Source organism: Drosophila hydei, unplaced genomic scaffold, assembly GCF_003285905.1.
Source record: "Drosophila hydei strain 15085-1641.00,03,60 unplaced genomic scaffold, DhydRS2 tig00008122-arrow-pilon, whole genome shotgun sequence".
Lineage (NCBI taxonomy): Eukaryota > Metazoa > Arthropoda > Insecta > Diptera > Drosophilidae > Drosophila > Drosophila hydei.
In genome coordinates this window covers 5,777,636-5,797,857 of record NW_022045833.1, presented here as the reverse complement: position 1 = coordinate 5,797,857, position 20,222 = coordinate 5,777,636, and the positions used below count along the sequence as shown (strand labels likewise).

The following is a 20,222-nucleotide window of genomic DNA, read 5'->3' as shown; positions in this document are numbered from 1 at the left end:
TCTTTAGTTGTGTAGCATTACAAAATGGAACGGAAGGGAAGCAATGGAAGGAAGGGAATGAAACACAGACACTGAACATGAAATACTATTTACCACAATTCCTGTATATTGCAGTTATACAGTAACTACTATATAAACTGTATTTAGCTTCAAATAAAAATATCGAAAAACTGTGATATAATTATGAGGGAAAGTTAAGATAAATTGGATATAAAAAATATATAGGTATATCAATTATCTATATAATACGCTTTATATAGTATCAAATAAATACTAAATTGCAACGGCTTAGTTTATCCGTTAGCTGTGCAGCCTAAGAGTTATGCATACAAAACATTTCAAATGTATCTACACTCAAGCCAAAAGTATCTGAAGCTGCATATAATATAGAAGTATGTTTAATATATAGTATATACATATATATGTATGCTGACATTTGATGAACAACATTTTTAGGTACATATAGTTGAGGCATCTATGAAATATATCAAATGTATCTAGAGTCAAAGCAAAAGTATCTGAAAGCTAATATGTTCTGAAAGGCTTAAAGCTAATGCGTAAAATAAATTATTGTTAACATCAAACTGAAGTGTAACGGAATGTGATTGAATTCCCGATTGGCTTTTCGACACTTTAAAGCCATAGACCAATTCAAATGTATCTACGCTCCAACCAAAAGTATCTGAAACTGTGTTGTGTACATAAATTCGATGGAAACAAAGGGAAAATGCGTGGCTTTTTATATTAAAAACGAAAGCAAATAAACATCAAATTAAAATGAAATTGCATATGTTTGACAACGCGACGCGTTCCAAATGTATCTACGCTTAAATGTATCTGCAGGCGATTGTTTGCCGTGTTCTGCAAATATGCAACTCGTGCAGCTTCTCGAAATGTAATATGCAACCGCACAGACAAAACCACAGGCGGTTGCCACACGCACACACATGCACATTAATTATTCGTTTTGCCTGGAGGATTCATTTTCGGTTGGGTCCCCAGGACACACACACACACGCACGCACACACCCACACTTCTATTGCTGCAGTTAGCATTTGAACTTCGGGTAGAGCGGGTCGCTTATAATTACTTTAGCATGCAACATTTGCTGTGGTTTTCGGTTAACTCCATGCCACAGGAGATGCCATGAATTATGTGCAACCGGAAATGGACACGCTGCAGCTTAAGCTGGCCACAAGCAGCCATTGACCGGAGCACAGCAACTACACAGATACCTAGAGAATGCGTGCAGTTTGTGGCAAGTTGCAGATGCCATTGAAACTTCCGCTAGCCAGACATTGGTCACGATTGAATATATATATATATCAAATATATGTAATGCATATAATATATAATGGAATTCAAATTTGGTGTAGCTGTCCTATCTATACACATTGATGGATAGGTGCACGTGTGCATAGATATTTAGTGAACAGTTAATGAACTTATGCTCATCTATCTATCTATTTATCTATCTGCATATATCAATCAATCGCAGAACTCTATTAAATATTGATGAAGGCTACGTATGAAAACTTGAAAACTTTGTTCTTTGTTCATTGTTCTATTCTGACCATATAGAGCGAGAGAGTGGGAAAGAAAAAGAAAGAAAAAAAGAAATTGACAGAACGAGAGAGATAAAGAAAGAGGCAGAGTGGGAGAGAGAGAGAGAAATAGAGTGAGAGAAAGAGAGAGAGATAGAGAGAGATAGCGAGAGAGAGATAGAGAGAGAGAGAGCGAGAGAGAGATAGAGAGAGAGAGCGAAAGAGAGCGAGAGAGAGAGAGAGATATAGAGAGAGGGAGAGAGAGATATATATAGAGAGAGAGATAGAGATAAGAGCGAGAGAGAGAGATATAGCGAGAGAGAGCGAGAGAGAGAGAGAGAGAGATATATATAGAGAGAGAGATAGAGAGAGAGAGAGATAGAGAGAGAGCGCAAGAGAGAGATAGAGAGAGAGATAGAGAGAGATAGAGAGAGATAGAGAGAGAAAGATATATAGAGAGAGAGATAGAGATAAGAGCGAGAGAGAGATATAGCGAGAGAGAGCGAGAGAGAGAGAGAGAGAGATAGAGAGAGATAGAGAGAGAGAGAGATAGAGAGAGAGAGAGAGGGAGAGAGAGATATATATAGAGAGAGAGAGAGATAGAGAGAGAGAGATAGAGAGAGAGAGCGAGAGATATATAGAGAGAGAGAGAAATAGAGAAGGGAGAGTAAGGGAAAAAAGGGAAAGAACGAAAGAGAGAGAAAACAGGTGGGCAGAAAGCGAGAAACATAATTAGATGAAAGTCGGAAGTGAGAAAAAATTAGCAGTGTGAGAGAGGCGCAGGGAGTGAGAGAAAGAAAATCTTTATGAAACCGAGACATGCGAAAGTTTGAAGAGAGAAGTGGAAAAGGGAAGAAAGATATTGAGACAGAGGGAGAATGAGAAATGTGAAAGAGGAACACAGAGAGAGAGATAGAGTGTGTGTCAGAGAGAGAGAGAGATAATGATGATGGAAAGAGAGAGGGCACAATATAGAGAGTCAATCAGGTAATATGGACCAGAATGGAGTGAGAGAAAAGAGGAAGATCGATTGTAAGCAGAGCTATAAAGCATATAAGCTCTAATACCGTTAGTCAGTCGAATGAAATTGAAGGGAACATTTGAATAGAAATTGAAATGGACTTTGTGAAGTAACATTAAAGCAAGCTGCCTATGTGGACAATAGCTTAAGGCTAAAATAACTTAGAAGTCTAAAACGTCTATATACAAATCGAACTAAACTCAAGCGTAAACACCTAACTTGGTTAATGTCAGAATTCAGTCAAGAAGTCTTTGGCTTCGGTTGCTACGTGGCAAGCTGTACTTGTTTTATACAATTGTGCTAGCATCACTGTTGTATGCTGCAGCGTCGTAAGTCAGTGCTTATCTGCATCATTTATCAAACTGAATGTCTGAGGACGATTTATCCAGCCATTGCCACGCATATCAATGTGTAGCGAGCCTTGAAATCAACGCGAAGACGTGCGAGAAATATGTATTCAAGGACATGCGATTTGCCACTTGTCGATGTCAACGTGTGTTTTTTTCTTGCTTTGGCGTCTGCCTTAAGCCTTTGAAATGCAAATTTGAACGTTTTCAAATTCAATAAAATTCAAAAACATTTTTGCTCCGCGCGGCTGTCAAAACGAAGTGCGAGATCAAGTAGGCTTCATATGTCAAGTGGGTGTCTGTCACAGAGATGCAGATACAAAGGTACACACGCACGCACAGCTGCACACAAACGCACACACACACACGCATACAGTTACACGCAGGCTGTCAAAGCAAGGAGAGGATGATACCTTTTGCATATGGCCCCACTTATTCATATTTTATACAAAATGCCCAACGCACAGAGGAGAACAACAACAGCGCAGCTCAAGTAGCGACAGCGGCAGCGGCAGAGACAGAGGCGAATTCGTGATAATTATAAACGCCAAGGCCAATACGTAGCGGGCACGATTGACGACGACGTGCGACGACGTCGCTGTCGACGCTAGCGTCAATGCAGACGCGTTAATCTCTCATTTGACAGTTGAATTCAATTAAAAAAGGCACCCACACACACGCACACACACACACACAAACGCACAGAGTCAGGTACGCAACGCACAGCCACCCCAAAAAGGTAAAGGCGTCGCAACATACACAAAACATACACGAGCAGCGGCACGAAGTGTTCGTGCCGTTGCCGAACAGCCGAACGTCGTAGTTGCAGCCAATCAAGCCTCACAACAGCCGCAGGGTGGGCGGTACAGCAATGGCGCGAAACGGCAACAGAGCGTCTCTTTGTCTCGCTCGCGCTCTAGCTCTCGCTCTCACGGCGAGCTCTCATGCGCAGACGCGACGAACGCATGGCACACAACGCGGTGCCGAATTCGTTGGCAGGTCTAATCAGAATCAGTCTTTGAACAGTTTTCGTGCCGTGCACTTTGCGGACGGAGTAAAGTAAATTTTCTACGCTGTCAGCGCACAAGAGAGACAGTGAAAGGGCGATTAAGTGAGTGAGTGAGAGGGAGAGAGCAAGAGTATTTTAAATCTCAACCGCTGTTCGTGATAATAAAAACGTGTATGAGAAATCGATAAGAGTAGCAGCAGCTGAAGTGAAAGAAGCGCGCATACACACACACAAACACAGAGCGCCCATTCTGCGTGCGTTTGTGTATGTGTCGGCAAGTGCTATAAAGTAAGCAAAAGAAGAAGAGTCCATCATTTGGTTTGAATCGATTTATATGCTTATGTGTAAAATTGATTTCAATCTCATTGCAATTGTTCAAGCCGGCTAATCAAATACGTGAGTTTATTTAGCCACATTGTAAACAATTTGCGTCGCACTTTGGCAAACGCTTGGAAAAACTCGGTGTGTACATTTCTAATAAGAAAAATTTCACTTTGCTTTTGATTGCGCGGCGAGCGCGGCGAAATGTAACGAAAAAAATTTCATGTATGCTACTATACGGTGCTTCGGTGTGTGTGCGTGAAAATTTTGTAAACACACGTACACGTGACAAGTGCGTTTACGTTTGTGTTCGTGCGTGCGTATGTGTGAGTGTTGTTGTCGTATTGGAATTTTCGTCGTTGCCGCCGCCGCCGCCAATTCGAAATAAAAACCGAAACTAAAACTGCGGCGAAGGCGAAAACACGCGCGCGCAAATTGTAGAAAGTTTTGTTTTGGGATTTGATTGTGCCGCTGTTACGCTCTCCCCACAGCCCACAAGGGGCGGCTGTCGTTGCTGCTCTCTCGCCGCGGCGAATAGATACAAATTGGTGTCGTCGTCGTCTTCGCTTCGTGTTTTCTTGTTGTTGTCGTGTGCTCGTTTCGCCTCAATTGCGCGGCGAGTACCGAATGCGAGTACGAACGCAACGTAGCAGCGCTCGCACATAGCATTTGAATTTCGTGCATTGCTTTCAGTTGTATTTTCAGCGGCTGCTGTTGTGGACAATACCGCACGTGCATAACGCAAGTAAATTTCGTTCGATCATATATACAAATTGTTCGCTGTGTCGCCGCGTCTCTCGTCATCGGCAAAGCTTGTTGCGTGCGCGTCGTGTCTCTAATTGTGTATGAGTGTATGTTTGTGTGTATGAGCGTATGTGTGTATGTGTGTGTTTGTGTGTAGCAACCACCCTGTGAATTGTTGTTGTAAAGTGCGCTCGTGCCGGCGCCAGTAGCGGCTGTTGTGGCTGTTGTTGTTATTATTGCTTCGCTTCGTTTCGTTTCGATAGCGATAACAGCGAAGCGGCGAAGTCTGTGCAAGCTGTGGCCATTTCGTCACTGTCAACTGTATCTGTGTGTGTGTGTATGTGTGTATTGTTATGAGCCTTGCTCGTAAACTAATACGTCAGCGACATTGAAGACGTCATCAATGTTGTCAATTGTCCACCCATAAGCCACCCACTAATACCGGCACAGTGGGCCACTTTAGCCTAACACTTTGTATGTGTGTGTTGGGTTGGACGTGGGCGTAGGTGTGGGCGTTGATGAATGGCTCTGCTAGTGTTTGCATTGCGCCCACTTACTCATTATCCTTAGCAACGTTTGCGTTTTCTGCATAAGGCAGTGTCCAGCTTCCGTGCTTCTAGTCTGCTCTCTCTTTCCCGCCCTGTCGACCCCCTTTGGCTGTTGCTAACTCTATCCTTGTGCCCACTTTGACTTAGTTTGCCAGCTTTTGTTTTTGCTGCCTTCCTTTTTGCTCGCTTTTTGTTTTGCTTGTTATTGTTGTTGTTGTTTTTGCTTTTAGCTAGCATCGCATCGCATCGCATCGCAGCACAGCTTCTCTCTGCTTCTTGCTGTTGTTGTCATTGCTGCCGCCTATTTCGTCTTGCCTTTTACAAGCTGCTTTCGTGCCAGTTTCGCGTGAGCGTGTGACGTACAAAAGCAGAAACATGTCAAAGGCAAACGGGGCAAAAACAAAATGAGAAAAAGAGAAAAAAGTGGGCAGCGCATTTGCGGGCCAAGGCGACTTTTATTTGCCCTACAGTTAGACTTAAACACTAAGCATAGCAGCTGGGCAAGTCCTCAGTTAACTCAAGATTTATTTTAATATCAAATTTTAAATTGTTGTATATTCAAAAACTATTCAATATGAATTTGATACGGAACAAAGCTCAAGTTAAGCAGGACCTGCCTTTATTTTAGCTAAAATGATTACAAAATTTAGATTGATAGAAAGTTAGAAGTAATATTAGAGAATATTTTATGGAGTCACATATTATTTTGCAGCTTACGAAAGAATACTTTGATTGAATATATATTATATTAAAGTAAGTAAATATATTTGGAGAAACTTTATAGATCTTTATATATTTAGACCTTTTAAAGCATAAAATAAATAAAAGTTATTACTGCTTATAAAATAGTATGAGCATTTGGTACTTCAGCACTTTTTCAAAACTAAGATATATTATTTTTATAGATTTTATAATCAAAAATTGGTCTAAAAAGCATAAAACCACAAGAATTTTACTTCAAAAGACGATGAAAATTTAAAATGATAGAAATAAAAGATGGATAAGGTGTTAAATTTTGGGGATGAATAGACAGACTAGAATAGTTATGCGTATAGACAGCCAGATAGACGACAAATACATATAATATATATCTCTAAGAAGATGGTTAAACGGATTGATTGATAAATAGAAACATAGCTAACTATGTATATCTTACTAGATATACCTATATATTAAGCTGTCTAACCATCTACTTATTTATCTATGTCTATGGAGTATATAGATTGAGAGCTGTATAGTATGGGCATTCTAAATTGTATAATATTCAAAGTTTCCCACACATAGAAGTATTCCATAATTAATTAACATTTCATCCAGTTTACTCAAGTAAATCATTAAATATTTTTTGTTGCTTTTTAAATAAGTTTTAAAGATTTGCAACAAGTACACACATACTTCCCGAACTATGCCTTGCAATGAAATATATTTGATACATTTAATATTATATTTCACACACGTCTGACTGGCTTAGTCTCTTAACTATGCTAATTTGACACCAAAAGCAACTTAATTGCAGACAAAACAATTAGGACTAGTTCCTAAAAGCTCTAACAGCACACATTCCATATATACGTATACATATGTGTATGTATGTGTGTGCATATGTATTTCCACACATTAACATGACATTTGCTGTTGCTGCTGTTTTTGTTGTTTCATTCAAATCTCATCAACTTGATGTGGCATACATATTCTTCCTCTTGCTCTATGCCTATGTTGTTGCCGCTGCTGCTGCTGGCTCTGTTGCTGCTGCTTCTTAAGCAAGCCAACCTGCTGATCCAACTCGCTGCCCACATCGTAATAATTATCATCATCATCATCATTATTATTATGATTATCAACTCTAACTGTGTGTGTGTGTGTGTGTGTGTAGGGCATACAAGAGCGTAATTTTCGTACTTTATTCGTTTGCACAACGAAAGACGAAGACGTCAGACGAAGACAAAGACGAAGACGAAGACGTCAGACGAACCCAACAGACGAAGGCAGCGAAGACGCCGACGAAGACGAAGGCGAAAAACCTAAAACTAGATTCAAGTACAACACATCGTCGAGTGCGCTGTACGTGTGTGTGTGTGTGTGTATGCGAGAGGTTGTGTGTCGGCTGCCCTCTGTGTGAGGCACAAAGGGCGTCGCTTGTAAGCCCAGTAGCGTCCCACAGCCCACACCGCCTTTGCCTTAATGCGCTTTGCATATGAGTTAGTTTTTTGTTCTTTTTATATACATAACTGTGTGTGTGCGTGTGTGTGTGTATATATGCGTGTAGATAGTTGTTTTTTTTTTCTTTGGCATTGTTCCGATTCATGGATGGCTGATTTACTAGTTGAAAGTGCTGCGTCTGACGTTGCCAGATCTTTTTGTGGCAGCCACTGTTGCAGTTGCAGTTGCAGCTACATAGATATAACTATATGGATACATAGTTATGTGTCTGTTTCTGTGTGTGTGTATGTTGGGCTTTTGTTTGACAAACGAGACGAGACGAGATGAGACGAGTCGCGTCGAGACCTAGAGCGACCCAACCACATTCATGTCGCTGGGTGTTGATGATGGTTGTTGCTGCGATTTTTGCTTTATGTTGTTTCTCACAGTTGTTTTTTTTTTACCTTTGTTTAGCTGTGTGTGGCGTCTCAAAGCTTCAGTTCGATCTTGTCTTGCAGCTCTTTAGTTTTTGCTGGCCAAGATCTAACAGCCATCATTAGGATGCCCAAGCATTGCATAGCATCGCATCAAGGCTTCAAACTCTACTTGAGCTATAGTCTAAGCTCATTTCTCTCCTATATTATATGAGCTAACAGTCCTATAAAGCTTGAACCTATCTTTGCCTAACTTTGCTTGTCAATCACCTAGAGTTTCAGGCTCAAACTCTACTCAAGCAATGGCTTGAGGTCAACTCTGTAGAGTCTCTAAGGTTCAAACTCTACTTAAATTGTAGTCTAAGTCTAGTCTCTCTGCTAAATCTTTTTCTAAACTTAATTTCCAACTCATTTCTTGCTCTGCTTCTTCTTCTTCTTCGCAGGACATGTTAGCATCTAAAACATTCTGAACCATTCAAAGAGGCTATTAATAAACACACACCCACACACACGCACAACAAATATGAAATTGAAAATGGAGCTACACAAACGGGAATCAAGTGAACGCACTGGTTCCGCACCACAGCTGAGTCAGTTCAATGAGCTGCTCACGTGCCACATATGCCGAGGCTATATGATAGATCCGACCACAGTGGACACTTGCTATCACACATGTAAGTCGATTGGAAGCTTCTACTAAATATATATATATATATATCTATCCATCTATATGCCATGCCTATCTCAATTGTCGTCTCTTCAGATTGTCGCAGCTGCATTCTGATACATTTGCTGCGCGATGCTTACTGCCCACAGTGCAAGTCGAGCGGGGGCAAACATATCAGAGAGGATAACCTCAGGTAGGTGTTGCAACAGCTCTCACACTACTCCCTCTCGCTGCCTTTGTCTCTGCCCCTGGCTTAGCTTTAACAACTGTCCCGCCTCGTTCTTTCCTCCAGATCCGATGACACTTTGCGTGCGCTGATTTATAAACTGGTGCCGGGTCTCTATCAGCGCGAAGGCGAACGTCAAATGGAGTTTAAGAAACAGCACAAGGAACTGGATGCCGAGGAGGATTTGTTGCTCAAATCACAACGACAACAACAACAGGAGTTCTATACGCCTGGAGAGCCTATTAGGTAGGTCAAATCCCAACTAGTTTTCTCTATACAAGTTTTCTAGACTATTTTCATTTATTGCTTTCAAATTTGGGCTAAGTTTTAAGTATTCTTTTCTAGATATTTAATCTAATCTAAACTATCTCTCAGAAACCTATTCACGCTTTAGATTTCTTTGTTTCATTTAATTTTTAAGCTTTATTAAATATCAAAGTCAAACATTTGCTTATCAAGAAATGAGTGAAATGATCTATAAACTATAACTTCCAAGTATTTTTTTTTAAATAGGGAAAATGAAGTACGAAAGAATGAGAAGAAATCTTAGCAGAAAAGAATTATTTAAGCAAGAGTTTCTCTCTGATGGAAAAGAGTTACTTAGGAACTCTGCTTCTTTCTTTGACTTTTCAATCTTCAGTGATCAATCTTTAAACACTAGTTATATATAGTCGAATCGTAAGATATGTAATTTCTTTTTGTAAATTTTTAGTTTAGTTTGATTTAAAAAATTGAAAACTAAAAGATTTGGAATTTTTGTTAGTAAAAAATATATTTTCAAGTATTATATGTGAAGTTGCTAGAAAACTTCATTATAGAGAGCTATAATCCATATATCAGTCTGTCTATTCAGCTCAGCGAAGTTTCCTGGTTTTCCATTCTATTCTCTTAGCTCAAAAATCCATTAACTTTTTTCATTTATTTCTACTTTCTTCAACTCTTCATAGATGTTTAGCTTCTTAAATGAAAGTTCCTCTTCAATTTCCTTATAGAGAGCTAAGAATTTGGTTTGTAGCATTAAGTTTCCTTCTAAGTTTCGCGCTTCAAGAGAGAAGCTTGACTAACTAATTCTTTTCGACTTACAAGCATTTGTTTTCGATATCTCATATCTGCTATTCAAATATGATTTTGTTTCTATCGTAAATAGCATAAATATGTAAACATTCCTGTTAAGAAGTTCAGGTTTTTTCTTACTTTTTCTGATATGGAAGAAAGAAGCTTAAGAAAAAAACTAATTAAGTTTCTTTCTTACACAGTTCAGCTATGCTAAAAATATTGCTCTCTTAAGTTTTCCTAAATGTTCTAAAACATTTCTACCCAAGTCTTTACTCTATAAGTTCGTAACATCAACTTCAACTTCTTCTTTTGTTTTTCTCTGGTAAATACAGTTTATCGCTGGAATATCATCCAGCAACACTCAAGAATTGCGGCTCATCCGAAAAGCCGCCCATCTGCTATCTGCAATGCCCCGCAAACTTGAAGGTGGGGCATCTGCAGCGCTTCCTCTGCTCCAAGTACGACATCGATCCGGAGAATAAGCACGTTGAGGTCGAGGTCACGTATGAGGATGAGGTCTTGCCGCTACTCTTTACGCTCATGGACGTCGGCTATTGTTACCACTGGCAGCGGGTGAGTTCTCAAGCCTTGTTTCCCTTTTTTTCTGCTTTTTTTTCTTCTAAATGGGAGTTATCAAGGGAAGGGATGGCATGCATTGGACAGGGTAGGATTTGTTTTGCCTGTGTTTGGCACTTAAAATTAGCCGCTGGCAAATCCAATTGTGCCGCTAGTTTAGTGTGTTTAGTGTTCATGCCATAAATCCGTATCGGGGTTCAGTGCAGCATCCAGAGGGCAGATCATATAGTTGACTAACTTCGTTTCTACCTATGTGAACTCAGCGCTTAGAGCAGCTAGCTACAAGATACTTGGCACAGCGCTGTCTTTGGGCTTTACTAAGATTATATTTTAGTATGAATAAAATCGGACTGTTTTAGGGCAGATCATATAGTTGACTAACTCCGTTTGTACCTATGTGAACTCAGCTCTTAGAGCAGCTAGCTGCAAGAAACTTGGCACAGCGCCGTCTTTGGGCTTTACTAAGATTATATTTTAGTATGAATATTATCGGACTGTTTTAACATATAGCTCCCATAGAAATGATCCTGCGAAATTGTGTTTTTTCTCAAACATCTTTCAAATATCTTCTAGAATTTCATCAATTATATGTTTTTTGAAAGTATTTTTAAAGTAAGACCTAAGCACTATACATTGTGCAGCTTATATAGTAGCTTAGCTCTGTCTATACCTAGCTGAACTCAGCTTCTAGTAGAGCTAACTTCTTGAAACTTGGTACAGCTTAGTCTTTTGACTTTACTTAGCATATGTTTTTTTAGCAACTGAATCGGTGCACTATAACTTATTGTTGACATAGATATAATTTAGACAAAATGGAATTTTTGTATAAAAATTATATTTTTTCTTAAGATATCTTAGCTAAACTATTCATGCTTTTCATAGATCGCTCTATATAGCTATATATAGCTACCATAGAGGTAAACATTTTATAAATATAATTTCTCTAAGAAACTTCAGTTATTTTGAGAACTCTAACTTAGACCATATCAAGTTGACACTGGGGTCACGACAAATCAGAACTAAGACTAGAATCTAGCGCCCTGCGAACGCATTGCAACTTGAAGATTTGCTTGTTTCTATTTTGCATTTTCCATTTGGTTTTTCCTGCCCCGCAACAGCATGCGCCCATGGCGTTTCGCTATAGAATTCTGCTGCACGAGCGCGCAGAAACAAAAAACGATGAGAGCAATTTGTCAAAGGTTAAACAGGATGCTGAAGCCAATGTCGCTGTGGCCACGAAGCCAAGCAAATCGGTGACCTTTGCCGATGAAGTGCCGCTGCATGCGACAAGTAAAACGCGCAGCAAAGCCAACAACAATAATAATAACAACAAGTTGGCCAAGACCAAACGTCAGCCAGCCGGAGGCAAAAGAGAGCTTGAAGAAGCAGCAGCAGCAGCAGCGGCGGCGCCCACAAATTTTAAGAGCTTGCGCAGCAATGATATGCGCTACAGCGACTATGCTGTAGCTAACAGCAGCAGCAACAGCAGCAGCAGCAGCAGCAGCAACAACAACTGCAACAGCAACAGCAACTGCTCCACAGCTGCGCCGCTGCTGCGTGTCAAGAGCGAGCCAGAACCAGAGCCGGAGCAGGCAACTAGCAACAACCACAACAACAGCAGCAACAGCAACAACAGCAGCAGCAACAGCAACAACAACAGCAATCTCTCCAATCTCAATATTGTTGTCAGCATACCACAATCGCAGCTCAGCAAGTCGACGGCGAGCTATGCCGACGAAGGCGCCTTTGAGCTGAAGACAGCGAACAAGAAGTCGCCGCCGTCGCAGGCGCTCAAACTGAAGATCGAGCTGAACAGCATGACGACGAAGCTGACATTGCCGCGCTCGGCTGAGGCGCGGCTGGAGAGCGCCTCGGCGGTGCAGCAGCAGGTGGATCTGGAGACATATGTCAAGAACATTGGCCTCAAGCCCATTGAGCCGGCGCAGCAGGAGGCGCTCAAATACAGTCCGAACGCCTCGCCCATGTCCTCGAGCAGCTGCTCCACCAACGGCTCCAATGGCAGCGCCAATATTGGCAACAGCAACAACACCAGCAGCTCCTCCTCGTCGCATCGCAAGCGCAAAAAGAAGCACTCGAAGGAGCCAAAGGATGCGAATGGCAAGCGCAAGAAACTGCATGCGGAGATCAGTTCGCAAACCGATGGCAAAATGAAGATGAAAATCACAACAACGCACAACCACAAGGCGCACAAAGTGGATCTAAAGCGCTCCCATTCGCTGGCAGGCGGCGAGCTGGTCTCGCTCAAGCAGCTACAGCTGGAGGAGCCACCCAAGGCGGCGGCGGCGGCAGCAGCTGCCGTCGTCACAGCAGCAACTGCAATCACCGCAGCCAAAGAGGATGCACTGAATCGCACGCTGGGGGAAGAGTCACGCAGCATCAATAGCCTCATGACAGCCAGCTCCAATTGCAGCGCAGCTGCAGCAACAGTTGCTGCCGAGCCGGTGCTCAAACTGCCTGCCTCGCCGCCGCTGCCGCCCAGCCTGTTCAAGGGCTTCAGTGCCACAGCGGCAACTGCAACTGCAACTGCAACAACAACAGCTGCAGCAGCAGCAGCAGCAACTGTTGCCAAGCCAGCCAAGTTGGCCAAGCCGCCGCTGCTCAGCAATCACAATAGCAATCGCAAGCCGAGCGCTGTGCAGGCGCCACATTTTCTAGTGCCACAGCCGCCGCTGCGCCAGACCTTGCCGCCGTACATGCAACGCTGCCACTCAACGGCGCCCAGCTCCATAGCCAGCGCGGCCAACAAGCTGCCCAAGCGCGCGCTCTCGCTCGACGAGAGCCAGCAGCAGGCGCAGTTGCTGGCCAAGCAGCCGCGCCGGGACTACCAGCAACAGCAGCAGCAGCAGCAGCAGCAACTGCATCGAGTCGGCTCTGTTGCCGCCAGATCGAAGAGCAACGTCTATGCGCCGCCTATGCTCATGCCGCAGCTGTGCCCCACTGGCCTCACCATCACGCAGCATCCGCGCAACGTGCCAGGCTATGCCTATGCCGCGGACAGCGGGCTGGAGATAGTGCGCCTGGGTCCCAATCCGGGGCTAACAGCAACTGTTGCCGGTGCACGGCTGATGGGACCGCCGGCCAGCTTGCCGCGGCAGCCGGCCAAGCGTGCCACAAACGCGGCGCAGTCATCGCCGCCGCTGTCGATGCCGGCCATGGTCAAGTCGCCGCCATTGTCTGTGGCCCTCAGCGCACAGCGAGCGGGCAACAGCAGCAGCAACATCAACAACATCAACAACATCGGCAACATCGGCAACAATGTTGCTTATCGCACATCGCCGCCCGCCTTGATCAATCTGCGCAACGCGACGACGCATGCAGCCTTTGCAGCAAAATCAAATGCTGCAGCAGCCGCTAAGAAGGCCGCAACTGTGGCAGCAGCGAGCAGCCAGAGCAAAGCCAATGGCTTGGCGCTGCTCGACAAGTCGAAAACGAGTTTGCGCGAATTTCGGCCGCCGCCAGCAACAACAGTTGCAACTGGCACGACAGCAACTGCAGCGACAACAGCAACAGTCAAGGATGCTGACATACTTGATTTATCAGCAGGACGCAGCAGCAGCAGCAGCAGCAGCAGCAGCAACAAACAAACAAAGCTGGCGCCCACAACAACAGCAGCAACAACAACAACAACATCATTGAGCAGCAGCAACAACAGCGGCAGCAGCAACAGCCTGGAGGCAGCCTTAAACAAAATCAAGCAAAACATTTCCGCCAACAGCAACAGCAGCAGCAGCAGCAACAACAACAATAGCAGCAGCAGCAGCAGCAGTTGCAGCAGCAACAGCAATGCTGCCGCCGTTGCTGCTGCTGTGGCTGCGGCGGCGGCGGCGGCGGCTGCCGCGGGCAACGGCGATGATCTACAAAATCTGCATATGCTCTCCGAGTCGGCAACGGCGCGTGAGAAAATCTCGATTAAGTGCGGCAATATCTATGAGAATAAGCCAAAGAATGCGCTGGTTCGGCCACAGAATGCATCCGTGCGCAGCATACCAAATCCCTCAGCGTTGGCCTTTCGCAATCAGGCAACGCCAACGACAGCCACAGCCACAGCAACAGCAACAGCAACAGTTGCTGCCGCTGCCACAGCAACTGCGCTAGCCAAGCCGCTGACTGTCAAAGCCGAAGAGACGATCAAATTGACAGCAGCAGCAACTTTGCTGAGTCCCAGCAGCAGCAGCAGCAGCAGCAGCAGCAGCGGCAACAACAGCAGCGTGGGCGCTGCTGCTGCCACCTCGCCGCGCGCTTTGAAAAAAGCAACAACAATTGATCAAGTTGCAGCCAATTTGAACATACGCGCCGAGGCCAAAGCAGCCGCCCTGGCCGAGGAGGCGCCACTTGGCAGCAGCAGCAACAGCGGCGCAGCACCAGCAACTGCAGCAGCAGCAACTGTGGCAGAAAAGGCAGCCAGCAGCGTGGCCAAAACAGAAGCCAAGACGCCAGCAACAACAGCAGCAGCAACAGCAACGGCAACGGCAACAGCAACCACTACGATTGCTGCTGCAACAACAACATCAGCAGCAACTGTTGCTGCTGCCACATTATCGAGTCTGCCCGCACTTTCGCTGCCCGCGCTGTCACTGCCAACTGCTGCTGCTGCCGCTGCTGCTGCTGCTGACAGCGAGTCCATGTCAAAGCCGCCCGTACAAATCGCCGCCACCGACACTTTGGCATCGGTGGCAAGTTCCGCTTAGTCACAAGGTAAGTGCCACACCAATAAAAATCTAAATCAATTGCATAAAACACACGCATGAAAGACTGAGCGAAAGATCAATCTATTATTCATATAAATATCTATTCATATTCATATGCACTCATATTCCATATTCATATATATTCACATTCATTTATATTCATAGTTATATGTATTTATACGCATGTTCATATATATTCATATTCGTATTCATATATACTCATATTCTTATGCATTTAGATTCATATATATTCATATTCATACTTATTCATATTCATATTCATAATTATATGTATTCATATTTATATATATATGCATATTCATATTCATATGTATTCATATATATTCATATTTATATTCATAATTATATGTATTCATATTTATATATATATTCATATTCGTATTCATATATACTCATATTCTTATGCATTTAGATTCATATATATTCATATTCATACTTATTCATATTCATATTCATAATTATATGTATTCATATTTATATATATATGCATATTCATATATATTCATATGTATTATTTAGATTAATATATATTCATATTCATACATATTCATATCCATAATTATATGTATTTATATTTATATATATATGCATATTCATGTTCATATGTATTCATATTCGTATTCATGAATATTCATATTCATATGTATTCGTATATATTCATTTTCATAATCATATTCATATTCATATTCCTATTCATATTCATAAGTATATTCATATTCGCATGCTTTTATATTTATATATATTCATATTCATATTTATATATATTCATCTTAATATTTATTTATATTCATTTCATAGACATATCTATATTCGTATGCATTTACATTCATATATATATATATTCATATTCATATTCATATTCATATTCATATTCATATCTATCTATCTACTCATTTTCTCATAGCAATATATTCATTTGCATTCACTTTATGCTACAATGCATTCATTTTTATTTATAGCTTGCCTTTAACTTGAATATATGTATCTATATATATTTTATATATATGCTTCTACTCGTAGCATAATCTTAAGGTAGCGCAGCTTATCTAAAATCTAATCTAATGCAATTTTAAGTTCTTATTCGTTTCGTTTAATAAACTTAGAGACTAACGGAACTTAGTTAAGACATAGACTACAGACTGTTAGATCAACTTTATAGATACTCTTTCATAGACTATGATTTATATGGTGATATATATATGCTATTCTCTAATCTATAGACAGCCATATCTGGTCTTCTCTAGAATTTTCTACAATCTAGAGATCTACTCTTTCTACTTTTCTTTCACTCTGATTATTTACATTACTCTATAAACTGATAGATCTATTTTTCCATAGTTTATAGCATAGACTTCTCTTTATCTATTTCAACTTTAACATATCTAAACTTATCTGAACATATAACTATTAACATCTTTTATTGTTAGACTTCTAGTTATCCTTGCATATATTTCAACATATTTGATGGACTTTAGTGTATAGATAAACACATTTTTTTGTACACATATATTTACAACCTTAACATTCCTCATTATCAAATATGCTTTGGCACAATTTCAACTCTTTTTTTTTTCAATTCTTGAACCTAGCTTAAGTATCTTTTAGATAACTTAGTTTTAATGGGCTGGCTTCAGTTGTAGTTGTTGCTTTTTTCTGTTTTCTATTGTTGTTTGCTGTTGCTTAACTTCACAGTGCTTTGTATTCTCTATATGTATTTTCTTTTTGGCGCGTTTCCCACACTCAACCAAAAAAAAGAGATAAAAAATACAAGCAGAAGAGACTCAAATTATACAAATTACATTTCGTGTTTGCGCGTTTTCTGCTGCTTGTTTTTGTTGCTTGGTTTTTTCTTTCTTTTCTTTTTGCGTTTGCCGTTGCCGTTGCCGCTGTCTTTGCTTTCCTCTTTCGTTTTTCGTTTTTCTCAAGTAGTCATTATACACAAAAAAACAATTTTTTTAGCGGGCAACGCTCGTCAACGTGTGTCTTTCACGTTAGCCACAGCTCTAGCTAGCTAGCTCTGCCTATCTTCCTCTTTTCTCCACTGACACGCTCTTCCTGCATGACCCCTCTCTCACTCACTCTCTATCTTTTAGCAAGCGTTTTGCTTGTGAACATGCGTCTTCAACATTAGCCTGAGCACTAGTTCTAGCTAGCTTTATCTGCCTACCTCCCCTCTGCTATACTCAGCAATCTCTTCCTGCCTGTGTCTCTCTACCCCTCGTCAAATCACTCTCTTTCCTTTAGCGAGCATAGATTGTTGCTCCCTTCCCTTTGCTCTGCTCTCAACTCTCTTCCTGCCTGTTTCCCTCTTCCACTCATTCTTTTATTTTAAGCAAGCGTTTTGCTTATGAATGCGCGTCTTCCACGTTAGCCTGGGCTTTGGCTTGCTTTATCTCCCTCCCTCTCTCAAACTTGCCCTGCCCTCGGCACTCTCTTCCTGCTGTGCAGGCCACTGTTAGCTTTGTCTCCCTTCCTCCCCCTGCTCTCTCTTCCTGTCTTCACACTCACTCTCTATGGTTCTGTGGTTGGTCATTCGTTAGTTCGCCGTATCGCTCATTTCTTATGCTGCTTTTATTTATACCGTTATCACACAATAACAACAACAACGCTATATATGTAGTTTCTTTCATTGCTATTTTTTTCTTTTTGCCTGCCTTTTTAATAAACAGCACCTAGCATACATCGACTCATTCGCTCAGTCTCGCTTTTGCTCTCGCTCTCTCATTCACACACACGCATACACACACTTACACTTGCTTGCCTCGTACATTACATCATTTTTTTGGTATTTTCAAGCATGAATAACAATTTACATTCTTCTCGTACTTGTAAAATTGAAATGCAGCGTTTCTTTGGATGTGCGGCACGCAAATGTATTTGGTGGCGCCACTCGAGAGTCTGCAAGGCAATCAGAACTCGAACGCAAATTAATGGAGCTACAACAATAACAACAACAACAACAACAACAACAAAACGTGCCGCTGCAATTAGCACACTGAGAAGCGCAAAGAGAGGCAGCAACTGGAAATGACTTGGCTAGACTGCAGCGCGTAAGCCTTACAGACATTAAACATGAATACAATTCTATATTCATATACCAAATAACAAGCTATAAGATACAAGATACACACACGAACACACACATACACACAGATACAGCGCATTCGCAGACATATGCAAATATTTGTGCAAATATTTGCGATTGGAATTAGTACGAGTCGAAATAAATTATAAGCGTAATGGAAATATATGACGTATATATATATGTGCATATATAAATATAAATCGTATTTGTTGCTAACTACAACAACAACAACAACAGCAGCAGCAGCAAAAAAGCTGACACAAAAATGCGAAATATAAATAAATAAGCCACAGCGAGAGCTGCTTTTGTTGCTGCTGTTTGGCATAGCAAAATAAAAAAAAAAAACAAAATGCGAACGAAAATTAATTATAAAATATCAGCGAAAAAAAACACTGAAACAGAAACAGAAACGCGCAGACCACATTGAATACGCTTACGATGTCAATTGAAATCGTTGGACTGAACACAAGAAACAACAGAAACAACAACAACAATTCGCAGCAAACTAAATCGGGAACAACTCGTTGCTTTAGATTAGATACCTTTAAATTAAATAACAAAACGAATAAAATTTATTCAAAAAGTAACAAAAAACAAGTGTTAAAAGATAGCGAAAAGAACTCGCTGCACTCAGAACCAACTGCTTTAATCTATAGAGAAACGTATTAGCAACTCAATTAAAAGTGTTTATATTGGCGAGAAGAAGTAAGAAAACAATTATAGTTAAGAAAAACACACAAACAACTCGTTATCGATATTGAATTCCTGATGGCAATAGCGAATCATTGCATTTTAAAATGATTCGAGTTACGTTGGGCAAACGAGCAACTCGCTATCAAGTGCTTCTTAGGACTAACTCGAGCAAATGCCTTAAGTTTGATGGGAACGTTGTTAGTGATTCAATTTTAAAATGGCAGTACACAAACAACTCGTTGTGAATGCTTTAAGAATGAAGCGAATTCGATGGATTGAGCTAACTAGCAACTCGTTGCGGGAGAAGCCAAAGCCAAAGCTTCTCTTTGAAACGATTTCGAATCGTTGCAGCGAATTCGTGGCCTGCAATAGCGAGGGCCTCATTTTGCAGCGAATTCGATGGATTTAGCTAACAAGCAGACTTCCAGCTGCATAGCTTCAAAATGAAGCAGTCACTGATGTAATATGCTTCATTTTGAAGCGATTTCGAATCGTTAAAGTAACTCGCTAGAGTAACGACTTAGGATAACGCGTGAGAGTAACTTCTTAGGGTAACTCGTCGGAGATAGTCGCTAGAACAACTCGATAAAATAACTTGTTAGACTAACGCATTGAAGAATAACGTGCTAGAGTAGCTCTTTGCAGATATTTGATAGAATAACGCGTTAGAGTAACTCGTTGAAGTAATTAGTTAGAGTAACTCTCTAGAGTAACTCGTCGGAGATAGTTGGTAGAATAACTCGTTAGAGTAACTCGCTATGGTAACTCGTTCGGGTAACTCGTCATGTGGACTCGTTAGCTCTTAGAAGAAATGTACAAGAAATCAATTCGTTTATCTAGTTTAAACTCGTAGAAGGAACCAATAGATACATAGTTAACAGAAATCAAATCCCACTCATAATTAGCGCGTAAAGTGCTTCAGTTGAAGGAGAATTGAATAGACCAAACAGCAAAACTACATTAAATAGACTTCAATGTGCCTATAGGGTATCCAGATGGCCTATGCGAACGGACTCATGGCCCTAGAGCTGATAAAAATCACAAAATGCGAACAAGCGAAAGGCGTATTTCGTAGCTTTGA

General features: G+C 41.5%; 1 protein-coding gene across 1 annotated transcript; it reads left to right on the top strand.

The window, feature by feature from the left end:
* The first annotated feature begins 4,037 nt into the window (after window positions 1–4,037).
* On the top strand, window positions 4,038–18,622 carry LOC111595721 (protein suppressor 2 of zeste). Its single transcript, XM_030225107.1, is given in 12 exon segments — window positions 4,038–4,210; window positions 8,552–8,782; window positions 8,872–8,968; window positions 9,068–9,247; window positions 10,390–10,630; window positions 11,752–12,099; window positions 12,234–12,301; window positions 12,303–14,232; window positions 14,235–14,281; window positions 14,283–14,391; window positions 14,440–15,349; window positions 18,209–18,622. Coding segments are annotated over 11 exon segments (4,155 nt in total). The 5' UTR covers window positions 4,038–4,210; window positions 8,552–8,643; the 3' UTR covers window positions 18,295–18,622.
* Window positions 18,623–20,222: the final 1,600 nt, after the last annotated feature.